The sequence below is a fragment of the Cnephaeus nilssonii genome, assembly GCF_951640355.1.
Source record: "Cnephaeus nilssonii genome assembly, chromosome: 11".
Lineage (NCBI taxonomy): Eukaryota > Metazoa > Chordata > Mammalia > Chiroptera > Vespertilionidae > Cnephaeus > Cnephaeus nilssonii.
The window spans coordinates 35,616,580-35,637,455 of NC_137082.1; the positions used below are offsets into that span (position 1 = coordinate 35,616,580).

At 39.4% G+C, this 20,876-nt stretch overlaps 1 protein-coding gene across 1 annotated transcript in view; it reads left to right on the top strand.

The window, feature by feature from the left end:
- The window catches only part of ITCH (itchy E3 ubiquitin protein ligase), a 104,715-nt gene extending 86,336 nt beyond the window's left edge, over nucleotides 1-18,379 (top strand). Inside the window, exons 21-25 of the mRNA XM_079784066.1 lie at nucleotides 6,472-6,592; nucleotides 7,003-7,107; nucleotides 10,169-10,265; nucleotides 12,700-12,772; nucleotides 15,438-18,379. Of these exons, the coding sequence (XP_079640192.1) occupies nucleotides 6,472-6,592; nucleotides 7,003-7,107; nucleotides 10,169-10,265; nucleotides 12,700-12,772; nucleotides 15,438-15,537 (496 nt within the window). The 3' untranslated portion in view covers nucleotides 15,538-18,379. The remainder of the gene's footprint in view (nucleotides 1-6,471; nucleotides 6,593-7,002; nucleotides 7,108-10,168; nucleotides 10,266-12,699; nucleotides 12,773-15,437) is intronic.
- The last annotated feature ends 2,497 nt before the right edge of the window (nucleotides 18,380-20,876 follow it).

Genomic DNA, 20,876 nt, shown 5'->3' on the forward strand with positions numbered 1-20,876 from the left:
GTTTCTGGGTATCTTGCCTGCTTTTCTACTCTTTAAATATTAATATGTTCATTCCAGCTTTCTTTTTTACTTTTTAAAAATATATTTTTATACATTTCAGAGAGGAAGGGAGAGAGAGATAGAAACATCAGTGATGAGAGAGAATCATTGATCGGTTGCTCCTGCATGCCCCCCATTGGGGGTTGAGCCTGTCACCTGAGCCTGTGCCCTGACTAGGAATCGAACAGTGACCTCCTGATTCATAGGTTGATGCTCAACCACTGAGCCATACCAGCCAGGCCAGCTTTCTTATAATTAGTATTTGCATGGTATATCTTCCTCCCATGTCTTTGTATTTAAAATATGTTTATTATAAGCAGCATGTTCCTGGGTATTGCTATTTTTATCCAGTTTGATCATTTTTACTTTTTAATTGCACTGTTCAGTACATTTACATCTCATTTTGTTATTGATGATTAGACTTAAGTCTGCCACCTTGCTATTTGTTTCTTATTTTTCCCAATTTTCTTTGTTCCTCCTTTTCTGCCTTCTTTTGAATTAATAAAATAATTTTTACTCTTCTTTTTTTAATCTCTTCTGGTTAACTACATCTCTAATTTTCTTAGTGAGTGCTCTAATGATTATCTATATATATAAAAGGCTAAGTGTCCATCCATCGAACTGGTAGCTATGATGCTCACTGACACCAGGGGGCAGATGCTCAACGCAGGAGCTGCCATGATGCTCACTGACCATTTAAAAATGGCACCACGGACCTGGTGCTGACAGACTATCACTCAGCTTCCCCCAAGTGGGACACAGGCCTGGCCACCACCCTGGAGCAACACCCAACCAAATCGTAGCCGATGCTGCCAAGACCCCATGGTGCAAAATGCAGCCCACAGTCCAGCCCAGCCCGGAAACGGTCGCTGTGGGTGCTGGGTAATGATGTAACACAACAACGCCCAGCTTCCTCTCCCTAGCAACTAGCCTCCTTGTCATTTCTTCTGCCCAGGAGCCCGACTTGTTTTATAGCCAGGTGCAAACATTTTACAGTTTAACCAAATGTCTGTGAAGCATTTTCCTGTGCTTCATCTCATTTGATCCTCACAGAAGTCCTGGAGTAGGTAGATAGGAGACTCGGTAGAATCCTATTTTCTTTTAATTAGCGGGAAAACAGATTTAGAAAGTTTAGAAACTTGACCCGACTGAAAAGAAGTAAGAAATGGTGGACCTTGAAAATGACTTCAGGTTTTCTCACTGCACAGAATATAGTCAAACACTGCTACAGTTAAATATTTTACCCTTTGTTCTCCTTGCATGATCTACAATAATAATCTGCTTCGTGTTGATATTTACTTCTGTATTGCTGACAATTACCTGAAAGAGAAGTTGGGGTGCTTCACGGGGCTGGAAAAAGTTTAGCTAAATCAGAAAACAGGTCTAATTAAGCAAGTTTATTCTATATATATAAAAGGTTAAGTTGACTTGCGCATGCACGATAACACATAAAGCTCTCACTGGTGTCAATCACATGCATGTGTTTCAATCCGTCATTGTCTATTGTGAATTTGGTTGACACTTCTATTATAGAGAAAGGGCGAATAGCAATATTAAAATATTTCTTCTAATTAATTTCCTTTTAATGTGCATGAATCTGTGCACCGGGACATTAGTAATGATATAAATCCTTATCACGTACAATTAATATTCTATTAACATTAATATTATATATAGTAATACAACATAATTAATATCACACCACTACTTATCTATTTATATAAAAGCCTAAGCAACCAGCTGACTGGCCGGTAGCTATGACACACAATGACCACCAGGGGGCAGATGCTCATCGCACAGGCATGGAAACATGGAACAAACTGATGAATCTCAGAGGGAAGGGGGAAGATGGGAGGGCAGGAAGAGATTAACCAAAGATCTTATATGCATACTAGGCCCAGTGCACATCCCTGGGTCTGGCCTGTGGGGATCAGGCTGAAACGGGCTCTCCGACATGCCTGAGGGGTCCTGGATTGTGAGAGGGCGCAGGCCAGGCCGAGGGCCCCCACCCGGTGCATGAATCCATGCACCGGGCCTCTAGTAATAGTATAATTCCATTTATCTCACTCCAGCCATTTGTGCTTTTTGTTGTCATATTTCATTTCATATGTTATAAACCCATAATTGTTATTATTAGTCTTGCTTTAAGCAATCAATAGATTTTTTAATGAAATCAAGAAAAATTACTTTTTTATATTTACTCACATTACCATTTCGGGTTCTCTTCATTTCTTCCCACAGAAGAATTAATAAATTCTTGTAGATTTTATCTGAAAACATGTTTATGTCACCTTCAGTTTCAAAGGATATTTTCACTAGATTCAGAATTCTAGGTTTATAGGATTTTATTTCCTCTTTTTTTTTTAGCACTTCCAATAATGTCATTTTATTGTTGGCTTCTATTGTTTTTTATGTAAGCCATTATTTTTCTGAATGAAACGTGTTTTTTCTGTGACACGTGTTTTTTAAGGTTTTATCTTTAATTTTGGTTTTTAGCATTTTGACTCTGATCTAAATGCGATTTCTGAAATATATCCTGCTTGGCTTTTCTGAGCTTGTATGTGCAATTGATGTCATTTATTTCAGCAGTTGGAAAATATTATGAGGCTTTATCTCAGTGTATGATCCTTTTGCTTGATTACCTCTGTACATACTTCAGAGACCCCTCAGTTACATATTTATTTAACCTTTGATACCATACCATGGTTCTCAGATGCTGTATATTATTTTAGAAAGAGAGAGAAAGGGAAAAGGATAGAAACATTGATGAGAGAGAAAGATCCATCGGCTGCCTCCTGCAAGCCCCATATCAGGGCATGTGCCCTGACTGGGGATAGTACCCATCATGGTTCATGGGTTCATGGGTTGACGCTCAACCACTGAGCCACACTGGCCAGACCTATATATATATTTTTTTTTTATATTCTCTGTCCTTTGGTTTGGATCATTTCGATTGATCTACCTTTGAATTTACTTCTTAAACTCATCCAATGACATTTTAATTTCAGATATTCTGTAATTTCCATTTGGTTCTTTTAAGAGTTTCTCTGCTGGGACACAACTGGTTGATGTTTCTCTCTTATACCCATGTTTTTCTCTCTTCCTTCCTTCCCTTCCTTTTTCTTTCTAAGATCAATTTTTTAAAGTGTTTCTCTGCTGAGAATCTCCATCTCTTTACTAATTTTTTTTCTATCTTGTTCTATAAATTCTTTAATATAAAGTCTTCGCTAACTTCAACATTAGGTGTGCTTTATTCTATGGATTTTTTCTCTTGATTATGGGTCACGTTTTTCTTCTTTGCATATGTAGTCATTTTTTAAATCATTTTTTATTTTTTAATTACAGTTGACATTCAGTATTATATTAGTTTCAGGTGTACACTCCAGTGATTAGACATTATATAACTTAGTAAGTGGTCATCCCAATAGATCTTGTACCCAGATGACACCATACGTAGTTATTAGAATATTATTGACTATATTCCCAATGCTGTACTTTACATTCCCAGGACTGTTCAGTAACTACCAATTTCTACTTCTTAATTCCTTCACCTTTTTCACCCATCTTCCCAACACCCCCCCCCCCCTCCCATCTGGCAACCATCAAAATGTTCTCTACCTTTTCCTTTCTCTCTGAAATCAATAAAAATATTTTCCCCCCAAAGTTTATAATTGTAACTAGAGGCCCGGTGCACGAAATTCATGCACGGGGGTGTGTGTCCCTCAGCCCAGCCTGCACCCTCTCCAATCTGGGACCCCAGTAGGATCAGGCCTAAACAGGCAGTCGGACATCCCTCTCACAATCCAGGACTGCTGGCTCCCAACTGCTCGCCTGCCTGCCTTCCTGATTGCCCCTAACCACTTCTGCCTGCCAGCCTGATCACCCCTAACCCAGGGGTCCTCAAACTACAGCCCGCGGGCCACATGAGGCCCGCCGAGGACATTTATCCGGCCCGCCGGGTGTTTTTGCCACTGTTGCCTGTCCTGCTTAGCAGCCGACTTAGCAGTGTGCATAGGAATTTGTTCATAGTTGTTGTTTTTTTAAAACTATAGTCCGGCCCTCCAACTATCTGAGGGACAGTAAACTGGCCCCCCGTTTAAAAAGTTTGAGGACCCCCTACCCTAACCACTCCCCTTCCAGCTTGATTGATGCCTAACTGCTCCTCTGCCAGCCTGTTTGCCCCTAACTGCCCTCCCCTGCAGGCCTGGTCACCCCTAACTGCCCTCCCCTGCAGACCTGGTCCCCCCCAACTGCTCTCCCCTGCAGGCCTGGGTCCCCCCCAACTGCCCTTCCCTACAGGCCCGGTCGCCCCCAACTTCTCTCCTCTGCCAGCCTGGTCACCCCTAACTGCCCTCCCCTGCAGGCCTGGTCCCTCCCAACTGCCCTCCCCTGCTGGCCCGATCGCCCACAACTGCCCTCCTTTGCAGACCTGTTCCCTCCCAACTGCCCTCCCCTGCTGGCCATCTTGTGGTGGCCATCTTGTGTCCACATGGGGGCAGCCATCTTGTGTGTTGGAGTGGTGGTCAATTTGCATATTACTCTTTTATTAGATAGGATTACCAGAAAAATTATTCTAATACAACCAACACTTCCATTTTCCAAAATTTTAGAGTTTTCAGGAAACTTTAGGATTTTAGTTGCCTTTACTTGTCATCAAGTAATCAAATGCCTAAAATAAGTATTTGTTTGCTCATTGAATTTTTTATTTTTAAAATAGATTTTTATTGTTTTTAGAGAGGAAGGGAGAGGGAGAGGGAGGGGAAGAGAGAGAGAGATAGAAACATCAGTGATGACCACAATGCAAGGCCTTTCTAAATAAATATACCTTAAGTCCTGAAAAAAAAAAGAAAAGAAACATCAATGATGAGACAGAATCATTGATTGGCTGCCTCCTGCATGCCCCACACTGGGGATCAGGCACATGCCCCGACCAGAAATCAAACCATGACCTCCTGGTTCATAGGTCAGTGCTCAACCACTGAGCCATGTCAGCCAGGCGCTCATTAAATTTTTTTAAATAAATATTCTGTAATAACATGGAAAAACACAGTTTATATTTATTGTGATTTTTAACTTTGTTCTGTGTCTTAGCTATGTAACTATGTAGATGAAGATTAGAAGAAAGTCGAAATTATAATCTAGAATATTTAGTAGAGAGGAATTTTCATTAAAAATAATTTTCATTCAGAAAAATTGCAAAGGAAAGCCTATGTTTTAAAAGAAGCTTAAGAGACTTTTGCCATGTATGAACTTTATTTAGATTCTGATCTTAGCAATATATTAAAATGGAATAATTCAGTAGAATTTAAGCAATGAATATATGATATAAAGTAATTATTCACTTTTTTGTGTGATAATAGAATTATAGTTAAGGTTTTTTAAAATACATTTTTACTAGAGGCCTGGTGCACAAAATTTGTTCACAGGGGTGGGGGTCCTTCAGCCCAGCCTGCACCCTCTCCAATCTGGGACCCCTCAGGGAATCGGGCCTAAACCAGCAGTTGGACATCCCTCTCACAATCTGGGACCACTGGCTCCTAACTGCTCACCTACCTGCCTGCCTGATCGCCCCTAACTGCCCCCCCCCCAGCCTGATCACCCCTAACCACCTCTGCCTACTGGCCTGATTGCCCCCCATGCCGGCCTGGTTGCTCCCAACTACCTCCCCACCGCCCACCGCCGGCCTGGTCGCCCCCAACTGACCCCCCTGCTGGCCTGGTCGCCCCTCACTGCCCTCCTCTGCTGGCCTGGTCGTCCCTCACTGCCACCGCCGCTACCAGCCTGGTTGCCGCCAACTGCCCCCACTGCCGGCCTGGTCGCCCCACACAGCCTGCTGTTCAGTCGCTTGGTTGTCCCTCATTAACCCCCCTGCCGGCCTTGTCACCCCATGCAGCCTGCTGTTCGGTCGTTACTGTGAGGGAATCTTGACCAATTTGCATATTACCCTTTTATTAGTATAGATTGATTTTAGAGAGGAAGGGAGAGGGGAGAGAGAGAAACATCAATGATGAGATAGAATCATTGATTGGCTGCCTCCTGTACCCTCCCTCCTGGGGATTGAGCCTACAACCCAGGCATGTGCCCTTGACCAGAATCAAACTTGGGACCCTTCAGTCCACAGGCCAATGCTCTATCCACTGAGCCAAACCAGCTAAGGCGTGGTTATGTTTTTTAGAAAGAGACCTTGTTTTGTAGAGATATATACTAAAATATTTGTTTAAAATGAATTTATATTTAGAGTATGGGTAGTGGCATAATGAAATAAGATTGGCATTGTATTGAAGCTGGGATATCTATATTTGGGGTTCATTATATTCTTTTATATATGGGGGTTTTCATAATAGTAAAGCTTTTTAAAATTATATTTGTACTCGGAATTTAAACGTACCATCTAAACTTACTGATAGCTTTTTTTAAATATTTATTTAACAGAATGGTAGCTGAATGGAGGTTGTCTCGAGGTGTTGAAGAACAGACACAAGCTTTCTTTGAGGGTTTTAATGAAATTCTTCCCCAGCAGTATTTGCAGTACTTTGATGCAAAGGAGTTAGAGGTAATAAGTTTTTCTTCTTTCCTTTGCAGCATGCTAATAAATAATGCCTTCAGTTGTCTGCTTTCAACTCACTTTCCAGTGGCAATATTTTTTATGTAGGCAGGATATTTAAAATCATATAAAAGAATTAGCTAAAAGTATTAATTAAAAGTATTAATTAATTAATTCTGAAAGTATTACTATCAGAACCTCTCTATAATGAATGGCTTATTTACCTGAATCTGTTTATATATGACACATCAGAAACTCAACCTTTCAGAATATTATAGATACAATTATTGATACATGGTTACAATCCATAGCCTCTTGATTAGTTTGTTTTTTTAATATTTGTTCTTATCTATGTCTAGCATTATTATAAATGTTGTACAATTATCTATAGAAATCATTTGTCTTTTTCATTTCAAAAGGTCCTTTTATGTGGAATGCAAGAGATTGATTTGAATGACTGGCAAAGACATACCATCTACCGTCATTATACTAGGACAAGCAAACAAATAATGTGGTTTTGGCAGGTTTGTCTCACTTTATTTCTGTTGACAAACACACCATAATTTTTTAGAAATGTGTTTACCATATATGAAAATAAGTTACATAAAAAAATATACCAGTATATTCTGACCCCTCATTCCATTCTATGCAATATAATAAATGAACATGGATTATGGCACCATCCTTTTAAGACTATTGCCAAGTAAGCTATACATACCTTTCACCTTTGCCCAGAGTATAACTCCAGATGATAAGATGCTTTGGAATTTTATAGAACTGTCTAAAGTATGGTTTTCATCATTCATACCTCATTAAGAATTACATAATGTTCAGAAGGCAAACTTAAGAAAGAGACTTGGTTTGGAATCATACTGGTGTCTCTTCAAAAAAATGTTGGTTATAGCACATAAAAAGATTTTCAACATTACTAATAATTAGGAAAGTGCAAATCAAAATCACAAAGAGAAAAAACAATCATCCTTGGTGAGGATGTGGAGAAATTGGAACTTCCTGCATTGCTGCTGGGAATATGAAATGTACACCACTGTGGCAAAGTTTGGTGGTTTCTCAAAAAGTTAAACATAGGATTAATATATGATCCAACCCTGGTTGAAGTGTCATCCCGTATACCAAAAGGTGGCAGGTTCAATTCCCAGTCAGGGCACATACCTAGGTTGCGGGCTCGATCTCCAGTTGGGGCACATATGGGAGGCAACTAATCGATGTTTCTCTCTCTATTCAACGTTCTCTTCCTCCCTTTTTTTCCTCTCTCTCTCTCAAATCAATGGACATATCCTCAGTTGGGGATTTTTTAAAAAATTAACATATGATCCGGCAATTCTACTCCTAGGTATACCCAAAAGAATTGAGAGCAGGGACTCAGATACTTGTATACCTATGTTCCTAACAGTATTATTCACAATAGCCAAAAGATGGAAGCAATCTAAGTGTCCATCAACAGATAAATGGTTAAACAAATTGTGGTATATACATACAAAGGAATATTATCCAGCCTTAAAAAAAAAAAAAAGGAAATTCTGCCCTAGCCAGTTTGGCTCAGTGCATAGAGCATTGGCCTGTGGACCAAAGGGTCATGGGTTTGATTCCGGTCAAGGGCACGTACCTCGGTTGCAGGCTCTTCCCCAGCCCAGGCCCTGGTTGGGGCGTGTGCAGGAGGCAACCAATCGATGTGTTTCTCTCACATCAATGTTTCTCTCTGTCTTTCTCTCTCTCTTCCACTCTCTAAAAAAGATCAATGGGAAAATACCCTTAGGTGAGGATTAACAAAAAAAAAAAAAAAGGAAATTCTGACATAGGCTACAACATGGATAAACCTTGAGGATATTATGCTAAGTGAAATAAGCCAGCCATAAAAGGACAAATACTGTATGATTCCACTTATATGAGGTACCTAGAATAGGCAAATTCATAGAAACATAAAGTAGAATAGAGGTTACCAGGGCCTGGGGAGAGGGGAACTGAAGCAGTGGGAAGATAAGTTTAATGCATTCAGAGTTTTTGTTTGGGAGATGATAAAAAAAAATGTTCTGGAAACAGTGGTGATAGTTACACAACAGAGTTAATGTACTTAATGCCATTGAATTGTATGCTTAAATGGTAAATATTTGTTATATATATTGTACCACAATAAAAAAATTGTTTTGCCCTGGTCAGTGTTGCTCAGTTGGTTAGAGCATTGTCCCATACACTGAAAGGTGGCAGGTTCGATTCCTAGTCAGGGCGTATGCCTAGGTTGTGGGTTCAATCTCTTGTTGGGGCATGTATCAGAGGCAGCCAAGCAGTGTTTAACTCTCACATCAGTGTTTCTCTCTCTGTCTCTCTCTCTCTCTCTCTCTCTCTCTCACTCTCTCTCTATCTCTCTATCTCTCTCTATCTCTCTATCTCTCTGTCTCTCCTCCCCCTTCCTCTCTCTAAAATCAATAAAAAACATTTAAAATTTTTAGGGGGTTGGGGGCATGCATGGGGAGGGGTGTGGGATGGGAATGGGGGGATGAGGACAAATATGTAATAACTTAATAAAGAAATTTAAAAAAATTTTTTTTAATTTCTGATATTCACTTAGTCATAAGAAACGCAGATGAACTGAGCTTCTGTAACATACAGGATTCGGATTATAAAACACTTGATAAGTAGTACAAGCTATTTATCCTTTTTTGAAAAACATGTTTTTAATGATTTTTAGAGCAAGGGACAGGAGGAGAGAGAAACATCGATGTGAGAAACATCTATCAGTTGCCTCCCCGGCGCACCCTGACCAGGGATCAAACCAGCAACCTTTTGGTGCACAGGACAATGTTCAACTGAGCCACACAGGCCAAGGCAGATAAAAATTATTCTTTACCAAAAAAATACTTGGTTGAGCCAAAACACCTGTGCTACAAGATGAAAGCACCCTCCAGAAACCTACTGCTTTTAATCAGAGTTATTATATAGGAGTTAAAAGCCATATAATTCTGGTAGCACTTAGCTATACCTTCAAACCTAAAGAACATTGAAAAAAGGAGGTTATTAGGGTAAATCAAGATCAGAATTCTGTGATTTTGATTTCATTTGTTCATAAATTCAAAAATCTGTACTGCCTCAAGCTCTGTGTCCTATGTAATGAATATCCTACAGGGCAGGCAGATGTGGGTGGGAAAGGAGATGCTGCCCTAGAACTGATCTTGAAACTACATGAGTAGGGAGCTATTGGGCTCAAGGGGCCCTCTTTTTCTGTCTCCCCGAAGGATGTGGTCCTAAGATTTACAGAGGGAAAGGTTAGTGGGGCTTTGACAAACAGAGAGAAGGTCCTCCATCCACAGTAGTGGACACAGTCATTATTATCTCGTGCATCTGACACTGGGAGTTCATTTAAGCATTTTCTTGCGATTCCCAGTCAGGGCACATGCCCAGGTTACAGGCTTGATCCCCAATAGGGGCATGTAGGAGGCAGCTGGTTGATATTTCTATCCCTCCCCCTTCCTCTCTAAAATCAATAACACATTTAAAAATATATATTTTTCTTGTTTATTATGTTAAACATAACATATGACCTATATTTCTCTTTAAATGTGCTTTTAACAGTTTGTTAAAGAAATTGATAATGAGAAGAGAATGAGACTTCTACAGTTTGTTACTGGAACCTGCCGATTACCAGTTGGAGGATTTGCTGACCTCATGGGTATGTATATAGGATTACTTTTCCTATAGAAAAAATTATGACACTGCTGTTACATCATTGTGTATACAACTTATCAGAAATAAAAAGTGTAGCCATTTTCTTAAATAGTCATAGTTAACCTGGATTTGTCTAAACTTTTAAATCACTTTGTAATTCTTACCTGGAAATTTTAAACCCTTCAACTAGACCCCACATTTTAACTTAGGATAGCAGTCTTCTATTTGTAACTCTGTTTGTTCATTCAGTCATTTGGCAAACATTTTTGTGTCTCCTACGAGCCAGGCACTGTTGATTGTATTATACTATATTTTTAATGATGTATTTACCACTCTTCCCTGTTATACCTGGAACTCCTTAAGATATAGGTCCATATCTTCATCTTTTTATTTCTGGCACCAAGCACAGTACTTACCACATAGTAGTCACTGATTGTGTTGTTTTGAAATGAATAACCATGCGAATATTTATTTTGCAACTAAATAATAAAGTAGATTCAGGTCTTCCTTTAACACCAAGTTAAAGGAAGACTTGAATCTATGTCAAGTACCATAGGAGGATAGAAGAGAAGTTGTGATCCCTAAGTGTGCCTCAGCTGAGGCAGAGGGTCAGAATTAAAAGAACTACACAATTTTAGGTATAGTGTGGAACCAGTTTAAATGCCTTTAAAAGCCAGACTAAAAAAATTTGGACATTACTCTAAGGGTATTGGAAGTTATGGGAACTTTTTGAAGAGAGGAAACTTGCTGAAACTGCATTTTAGGAAGATTTGATGAAAAAGCAGAGCATGCATGAAAAGATAGGGAGAGCCCTAGCTGGTGTGGATCAATGGTTGAGCGTCAGCTTATGAACCAGGAGGTCATGGGTTTGATTCCCTACCAGAATTGTGGGCTCAATCCCCAGTAGGCAGTGTGCAGCAGGCATCTGATCAATAATTCTCTTTCATCGATATTTCTGTCTTTTCCTCTCCCCTTTTCTTTGAAATCAATAAAAAATATTTTTTTAAAAAAATATTAACTATTCTTTAAAAAAGAAAAAGATAGGGAAGAGCCTGGAGGTAGGAAGAAAGTATTGGAGCAATGATGAGAAACTGATCTTAGGAGATGAAAGTAGAGATGGAAAAGAGAAGATAAATGCTAGAGAAGTTCCAAAAGTGGAAACTGTACTCAATTAAAAGATTAGATAAGAAGAAAGAATGTCAAAGATAATATGTTATAAAATATGGAGAAATGGAGAAACTGTGACTGTGGCATGTAGAGAACATGGTTTGGAAGTGTTAGGGAGGATAATGAGTTGCTTAGAGTCTGCTGAGTTTAATTAAGGTGATTGCCAGACAACCAAGTAGAAAATATTCAGGGGTGGGGACTCTTGTACTTATGCACATCTTTTTGGGACACCCTATATTTCTTTCTTTTTTTTTTTTTTAAATTTCTTTATTGATTAAGGTGTCACATATTTGTCCTCATCCCCCCATTCCCATCCACACTCCTCCCCATGGATGCCCCAACCCCCTGTTGAACTTAACCATTGGTTAGGCTCATATGCATGCACACAAGACCTTTGGTTGATCTCTCCCCCCTCCCCCCACCCTCCCCGTCCTCCCTCTGAGGCCCGATAGTCCGATCGGTGCCTCCTTGTTTCTGGTTCTGTTCTTGTTCATCAGTCTATGTTGTTCATCATTTCCCCTAGATGCGCGAAATCATGTGTCACTAGAGATATACTTATAAGAATTGAATGTGAGACGAGCAATAATAGTTATGCTGACAGGCAAATGAATCAGTCTGTAGTGAGTTTCTTTCTGGACCAACAGTTCTTTTGAGACGCAATATCAATGTCCACCAGTTCCTTATGAGTACATGTCGGCACTGACCCCTCAGCTCTGGATGGTGGACAAATGGTGGTAATGCAGGTCCGACTCCCTCTGGTTTGGTCTTGGCCGGACCCAGGGGCACGGCTTCACCCGGATCCAAGGGCCCACGGCCTCACCCGGACCCGGGACCCAGGCTCACCCAGATCCAGGGGCCCACGGCCTCACCCGGACCCGGGACCCAGCCTCACCCGGATCCAGGGGCCCACGGCCTCACCCGGACCCGGGACCCAGGCTCACCCGGATCCAGGGGCCCACGGCCTCACCCGGACCCGGGACCCAGCCTCACCTGGATCCAGGGGCACACGGCCTCGCCCAGACCCAGGATTCAGCTTTACCTGGACCCAGGGGCGCATGGCCTCACCCGGACCCAGGGGCGTGGGGACACCCTATATTTCTGAGCCTCTCCCCCCAAATTTTTTATTCAATTTAGTAGGCTTGGGATAGGTTCTGTAGTTTTGTGATTCTAACAGTTCCTTTGGTGATGCTGATAATGATGCTGCTACATTGGGGATCACAATTTGAGAACTATTATATTATTAAACTGTTGATGGTTTCACTATGTTTTAGGGAGCAATGGACCTCAAAAATTCTGCATTGAAAAAGTTGGGAAAGAAAATTGGTTACCCAGAAGTCATACCTGGTAAGTAAAATCAGAAAAAGTAGAGAAAACAGCTTTTTCCAGTTGTTCTGTAGATATTAAAGCCTATTAGAAATGAAATATTTCCCCATTGTATTGAATTATTCTTAACAGCTTTTTTGAGGCATAATTTACTAAAAAACTTAGCCATTTTATTCAATGATATTTAGTAGATTTACAGACTAGTAACCATCACTACAATCCAGTATTAACGTATTTTCATCACCCCCAATTAGCCCATTTCCAGTCAATCCCTTTTCCCACCTCTGAGTTGTTTTTTAAATGTGATAGTTAGAAAACTTTTAACTTTTCTTTGACGGCACAGGAAGAAATCAATTCTAGATAGCTGTTGGGAGAGCTACTTTCTAATATAGTGATCAGAAATATTTTCTCATAAATGCCGTTAAACCACATTTTCAAAAATGTACAAAACTAAAAACCAACTGTAATCTTAACTAAAATATATGCTGGAATTCGACCTAAAGCTCAGCAATACTTGGACTTTATTTTGTGAGACATTTCTGTGGTTATATGTGGACTTTGATGGATATTCCTTTTTTTCCCCATCTGCCCTTTTTAATTGTTTTATTGTTTGTTCCTTTACATTTTCATACACATATGTGTGGTTTTTAAAAAATAACAACTTGACCCATTTGTTGAAAATCAATTGGTGATAAATACAATGGCTTATTTCTGGATTCTCAATTCTATTTCCATTGATCCATATGTATATCCATAATGGCAGTACCACATTGTCTTGATTACTATAGCTTTGTAGTAAGTTTTGAATTTAGGAAATATATGTCTTCCAATATTTTCAAGATTGTTTTGGCTATTCTGGGTCCTTTGGATTTTCATGTGAATTTTAGGATCAGCTTATCCATTTCAGCAAAGAGGTCAGCTGGGATTTTGATACAAATCACTTTGAATTTGTAGATCAGTTTGGGGGAATATTGCCATCTTAACAATATTTTGTCTTACTATCAATGCACATGGATGGGATATCTTTCAAGACTCTTTATTTAGATCTTTTTTTAATTTATTTCAACAATGTTTTATATTTTTCCATTACACAGCCTTGCATTTCTTCTGTTAAATGTCTTAAGTATTTTATTCTTTAAAAAATATGTGTGTGTGGCCCTCACCGGTGTGGCTCAGTGGATAGAGCGTCGGCCTGCGGACTCAAGGGTCCCGGGTTCGATTCCAGTCAAGGGCATGTACCTTAGTTGCAGGCACATCCCCAGTGGGGAGTGTGCAGGAGGCAGCTGATCGATGTTTCTCTCTCATCGATGTTTCTAACTCTCTATCCCTCTCCCCTCCTCTCTGTAAAAAATCAATAAAATACATTAAAATACATTTAAAAAATGTGTGTGTGTGTGTGTGTGTGTGTATATATATAATAATATATATGTACATGTGTGTGTGTGTATATATATATACACACACACACACACACACACACACACATGTACATATATATTATTATTATTTTATTGATTTCAGAGAGGAAGGGAGAGGGAGAAACATCAGTGATGAGAGAGAATCATTGATTGGCTGCCTCCTGCACACCCCACATGGGATTGAGCCCACAACCCAAGCCTGCAACCAGGCATGTGTCCTGACCAGGAATCAAACCATGACCTCCTGGCCTACAGGTCAACGGTCAACCACTGAGCCACATTGGCCGAACTACCATATATTTTATCCTTTTTTTTGAAGCTAGTATGAATGGGATTGTTTTTGTACTTTCATTTTAGATATTTTTTTATTGCTAGTGTATAGAAATACAATTTATTTTTGTATACTTATCTTGTACATGTGTTTTGAATTGACCTCTTGTCCCTTTCTTTTTTATTTCGAAACCTAGAACAGACTGTGCCATTACACTGTTGTGAACAGCTTATCTCAGTCACACATGAGAACCAGCCTCATTATGTTTTAAGTTCCATATTTCCATTTGTAAGAACTAACAAAAGTAATAATTGTAACTTCATTTTTCCTTTGTGGATAGTATTATTTCTTCTTTTGCCAAACATTTAGGCCTTGTCCTAAAAATATGGCAGAGGGCTAAGGCTTCAGAGCAGCTTCACTACTTGTTACCTTGTGAAAGTGATGATAATACGGCCCAAATTAGAAGATGCCCTTTAAAAACTCAACAGCTAAGAATAGGACAGAGATGTTCATTCAATAGGAGCAGAGTATTAGATATTAGAGCAGAACATTATTTCTTCAAGTGGTAAATTTAAAACCTTTTTTTCATTTTTATTTAAAACCTTTTGATAAGAGACCTATGGCCTACAAAGCCTAAAATATTTACTATCTAGCCCTTTACAGAAAAAGTTTGCTGACCATTGATCTAGATTAGGGTAGGTGGGGGAGCATGAGAAGACCAACGTTTTACTGAATACCTGCTGAGCACCAGGCACTGTGCTATGTATGTGCTTATTTCTTCTTCATTCTATCCTGAGAGATAAATATTGTTTTTCCTATTTTACCAAAGTGGAAACCAAGACTCAAAAATGTAATAGCACTTATTCAAAGGCCCAGGGATAGATCTGGGACTTAAACCAGTGTTGCCTGACTTTAAAAACCAGCTTTGTTATATACTACACTGCCCATTCGTTTCTTTGTATAATTTTTTTCTCATACTAACAATTCTTACTTTTAGTTTTAACCGCCTGGACCTACCACCCTATAAGAGCTATGAGCAACTGAAGGAAAAGCTGTTATTTGCCATTGAAGAAACAGAAGGATTTGGACAAGAGTAACTTCTGGGAATTTGCACCACGGAAGGACAAGAACTTACTTGCAATGTTTGTCCTTTTCCTTCTCTGCTTGTTGCACATCTTGTTGTAAAATTGGACTGTGACTGTTTAGAGAGTTATCTGAGTATAAGTAAATTAATGTTATCATTGAGATTTATTTACCAGTGATTCTGGACTTTTATTCAACATTTCCAGAAATCGGATCTGCAAATGACTAGTCAAAACCTTAACATGAGATTTAACACATCATTGAAATCTGACTTGTCTTATTCCACTAGATTGTTTCCTTAATTATGTATATGTGTATCAAAAGTCTCACTCTTCCTTTTACATCCTAGAACAGTAACAAAAACATTTTAAACTCATGTATCTGTACTCTAAAACACTGCCATCCTGAAGCAGATTTTATGTGAGTGAAAGGATTGCCTCATTCAGAAATTGTCAGTATGAAGGGGGAGATTAGGCTTTCCCCAACCCTACATTTATTTTGTTTTTTATTCCACATATGCCAGGAAATATATGTAGTATGGTCTCTAAACCCCTAGGTTTTTTCCCCCCAAAGTCAAGACTCTCTGCCTTTTTGTTGGTAGGGGGGAAAAATGCTATTGCTTTGTCTTACAGAGCGAATGTCTGCCAACTACCCATCCATTACATAAGCCTGAACTTTGGTAATATATGGCTATGAAAATTAATTAAGCCTCTATAAAGACTTCCCATAGAGATGAATTCTCATATTGAAATGTAGTTACCTGCAATATTTACTAGAGATTTATGAGATTAAATTAAGAGATAATGTAAGAAAGTAGACTTTTCTGATTCTACATAATGCTTGATTATTCATTTAGGGACCTAGAAATATTGTGTGAAAATGTATAAATATCACCCAAAAGGCTTTCTGCCCTATATTTTTAAAATACAGAATAGTTATATTTTAAGTAGTCCCGGCCCTAGTTCTATAGGGCTTGGCTATTTAATATTTTTATGGAGAAAACATTTAGTTCTGGAAAAGGTAAATGCTTGTATATATTTTTGCAACCTGAGATCTCCCTTACTCCATTTCTTCCTTTAATTTAAGTGGCCACATGTATATGTCTTCCCTGCTGTGTTAGGAAAATGGGGGCTGGATATCCCAAGAATAAGAGGTTTTATAAAAAATACTGCAAATAGCAGACATAAATATCTCCAAATACTATCTTAAATTTTGGAATAAGCTGAACATTTGGAAATAGATTTATTGTAAGTGTTTAATTAGAGCAATTTCTTAAATCTGAACTAAATTGCTTTTAGAGTCCTTTTTCTTTGTGAGCATTGTAAATGCCAATAAATTCTGTTAAATTTTTTTTTTTTTTTTTTTTACTGCATGTTATGTTGAAATAAAAACAAAGTAAAATGAGCAAATTGCCTTATTCTTCTGCTCTTTTGGGAGGTTGGGGAAAGCAGCATTTCACAGCCTAGGGAGTAGGGAAGGACCTCACTTGTTTAATCAAATAGAGTGCTTTAAAACTGATCTAGCCACTCATAATAATGAATTCCTACTCTGTCTTTTATGATCTCATATCGTGCAGAAGAATCTAATTTTATAAGACTTACAATAACTCTATTTAAGATTGAGGTACTAATTTTTCACCAAGATTGACATACTAATGTCAAGTGAAATATGATTCACCTCCCCACAAAGGTCTCATGCTAAATAAGCTATTTCAGTCAAGCCCACTCTGCCCCTTTTTATTTATCTCATTAATAATCCAAAATGTTATCAGGGATGCCTCGTGGAATTAGACTTCGCTATATTTATATCCTTCATTGGTTTGGATGTAACTCCATCCTTCAAAACTCCTAAGGTTAACTACTTCTATTTAATATTGTTGGTATCTCCAGCCCCCTTTTTTTGTTTTGTTTTCCTTTTAGGATTATTTACAAAATTATTTGTATATATGCTATGCTTTCATTAACTAAAAATGAAATAGCACCACTGGATTGTATATATAACTGTATTGGCATTCCTTTTTTTTTTTTTTTTTTTTCTTGAACTGTAATTTCAAATACTCAGGTAACTCTACAAATATCACAGGGAGTCAAGTGCTCTTAATAAAGGCCCTTCAGGGGGCTGCCTCACTTGCATTTCCTTAAAAGATGTAACTTTATAATTAAAAATTTTTGGTCTTTCATTTGCACATTTTTCTGTTAGTCTTGAGCAAGAAGGTTTTCCCTACCTGCATAAAAGAACAGATCTTCCAGATTTCTGACTGTTTTTGTAAGTGGCCAGGTTACAGCCTGTCTGTTCTGCGGAGTAGGTAGAAAAAAAACACACAAAAAACTATAAAGACCCACTGAGGTGATAATGGATTTGGTACCTATTGTGAAGAGAACCAAGATGAAAACATCTAAGTCAGGACCCCAGCCATGGAGCTGAGTAGAGAAACACCAGCTAGTTATCAAGACTGGCTGTTCTTTGACTCTGGTTCAGTGGGTGAGCGTTGACCTATAAACCAGGAGGTCACGGTTTGATTCTCCTTGATTCCCGGTCAGGGCACATACCCGGTAGAAGGTATGAAGGAGGCAGCCAGTCGATGATTCTCTCTCATCATTGGTGTTTCTATATCTCCCTTCCTCTGAAATGAATAAAAATATATTTTTTAAAAAAACTGTTCTCAATAAGCTGTCCTGCTCATTAGCTTCAGTAGACCTTTTCTTATTGGGAAACGAGGTGATCAATCTCTTGCTTAAAATAGAACCAGTGGCCCTGGCTGGGTAGCTCAGCCCACATCTTTACTCCTACCCTGGTTGGTTGGAGCATGGTCCCATACACCCAAGGGTTTTAGGTTCAATCCCCAGTGCAGGTGCAGGCAGGAGGCAGCCATTCAACGTTTCTTTCTCAAATCAATGTTTCTTTCTCTCTCTTCCTCTAAAAATTAGTAAAAACATCCTCCGTGCAGACTAAAACTATAAAAATAAAAATAGAACCAGGGGAGAGAGGCTAAGGCAAGAGGGTTTCCTCAAGGCATCCTATAGGTAAGGATGTGGAATTTCTTAATATGCTGATCTGACTGGAGGACAGAAACGGCAGGTTCTGAGAAGTACACCCTCTCCTGTTTAATCTGCCCAATATAAGCAGCTAGAAAACTCTAGCTTCACTGTGACTAATAAAAAGGGGGAAGAGGTGTCCCCCACAGCTTGAGGAAATCTTCCTTGGGGAAATAATTGCTCTTACTGACCATTGGCTCACCAGCCCCAAATCCTACAAAGAATCAAACTGGGACTCAGCTGTGGTTGACTGGCTATTTTCCTAACTTTTTAGGAAGTGTCAGATTGTATAACACCAGAACAGATACTGCTGTCACTCCTAACCCATTTCACTTGTCAATTCCTATGTGTCTTTAGGGCTTCTTTGTGGTCAGGACATTTGGGGGTGGGATTCAGGGGAATTTTTGTGGTTGGCAAGGAGAGGAGGATCTTCAGTAGAGATCTCAGCAGTGTTAGTCTCTTAGGAACAGGTTCCCATTAAGCAAAGATGCTGTGGGCAAGAGGATTTCCTCAAGGCATCCCACAGGTAAGGATGTTGAGAATTTGCAGTCAAACCTACAGATCACTGAAAACAGCCATACTGTTATTTTTTCTTCATTTCTGATTCAGACCTGCTTTTTATTTGTCTTCCCTGTCCTAGCGATCAATACCATGCCTATATTCACTTAGTCTCAGGACAACTGTCAACACTTATTTCTATGTCCCAAACATAGATATGCTTGCTACATGCAGTCATTTAGTCATCCTAGTCATTCTCAGAGAGGGATAATCACCTGTATTTTACAGATAAGAAAATAAATACTCAAAAGTCATTAACTTGAAGTGTCCACCGCTATTAAGTGGCAAGAGGGCAAACGAATCCAGACCTGATTCCAAAGATTGCATGGTTAAACGTTTTTGCTGTATTGCTACTCACAAATTGCAATTCTTGGAGTCTTCTATAACTTATTCAGCTGTTCCATCTAATTGGTTTCCAAATCCTATCAGGTCCATCTCCAAAACTTGAATCATTTCTCTTAGAGCTGCCTCCATTGCCACAGCCCACATCTTTACTCCTACCCTGGTTGAGTGTAGCAACCTGTCATTGCTTCCATTCTCTCCCTTCCAATCCATCTGTGCTGCCTAAGAATGGTCTGTGGGAGACCTCAGTCTCATGCTTCTTCCGTGCTTAAAATCTTACAGTGATTCCTCCATTACCACAGAATAAACTCCAAAACTCTTAAACCTGCCACTCAAAGCCAACAACTATCTCTAACTCCTTCCATCTCATTCTGGCTCCAGTCCTATGAACGATTGGCCAGTTTCGGTTTTGCTTCTGTGATTGTGATCTTGTTAAATCCTTTCACCCCTTAGCCTGGTTCTCCATATATGTAAGATGGTGATGAACCCTTGTGTGCTTATTTTCTGGGATGTTTTGAGGTCCAATCTGCAGCCCTTACAGAGAGCAGAACTGTTGCACGTAGTACAGAGTTCCTGCACACACTTTACACAGCTTTTCCGAATGCTAACATCCTGTATAACTTGTAACGGTTATCAAAACTAATGACTTGACACTAAACTACAGCCTTAATCAGATTTCACCAGTTATCCCACCAATGACATTTTTCTCGGTATCCTCCAATCTGTGACTTCCTCATTCTTGTCTTTCATGACCTTGACATTTTTTGAAGAGTACTGTCAGATTCTTTATATAATGTCCCTCAAATTTGGTTTAATGTTTTCTCATAGTTAAGGCCATAGATTTTTGCGAAAAATACTACAGAAATGATGTGCCCTTAGTGCCTGATAACGGGGGCACACATCAATCTATATCTCATTACCAGGAATGTTAACCTTAATCCTCAGTTGGTGTCTGCCAGGTTGCCTTACTGTCGTCACTATCCAATCCTTTTAACTGTAGTACAGACGCCCTTGGAAGGAGCACCAAATCCTTCCCCAGTTAAGGGAGGCTAAAGTAGAATAAAAAATTGGAGTTAGATCATCTGTGTTGAATTTAGCAAGCTCCAGTGCCTCAAGAAAAAGCATTTGTAAAAAGGGATGCTGAGGCTACTGGAGATAGCACGGGCCAGTAACGAGGCACAAGGTTCACTAAATGGCAATTTGTTTTATTTCCTGCTAGAAAATCCAGTTTGTGGTCTTTGAGAGTAGATAGCCCAAGAGTGGGAAAAGGGACAAATGGGGCTTTGGAAAGAAGGGGGGCCCTTTTAAAGGTGCAAAAAGGAGGGAGGTAGCGAGCATAGGTGTGAAGTGGCTTCTTCAAGGTAACATGGGTGGGGTTGAGCTCGGAGTCCTAAGTCGGCCGACTCCCAGGCTAGCCC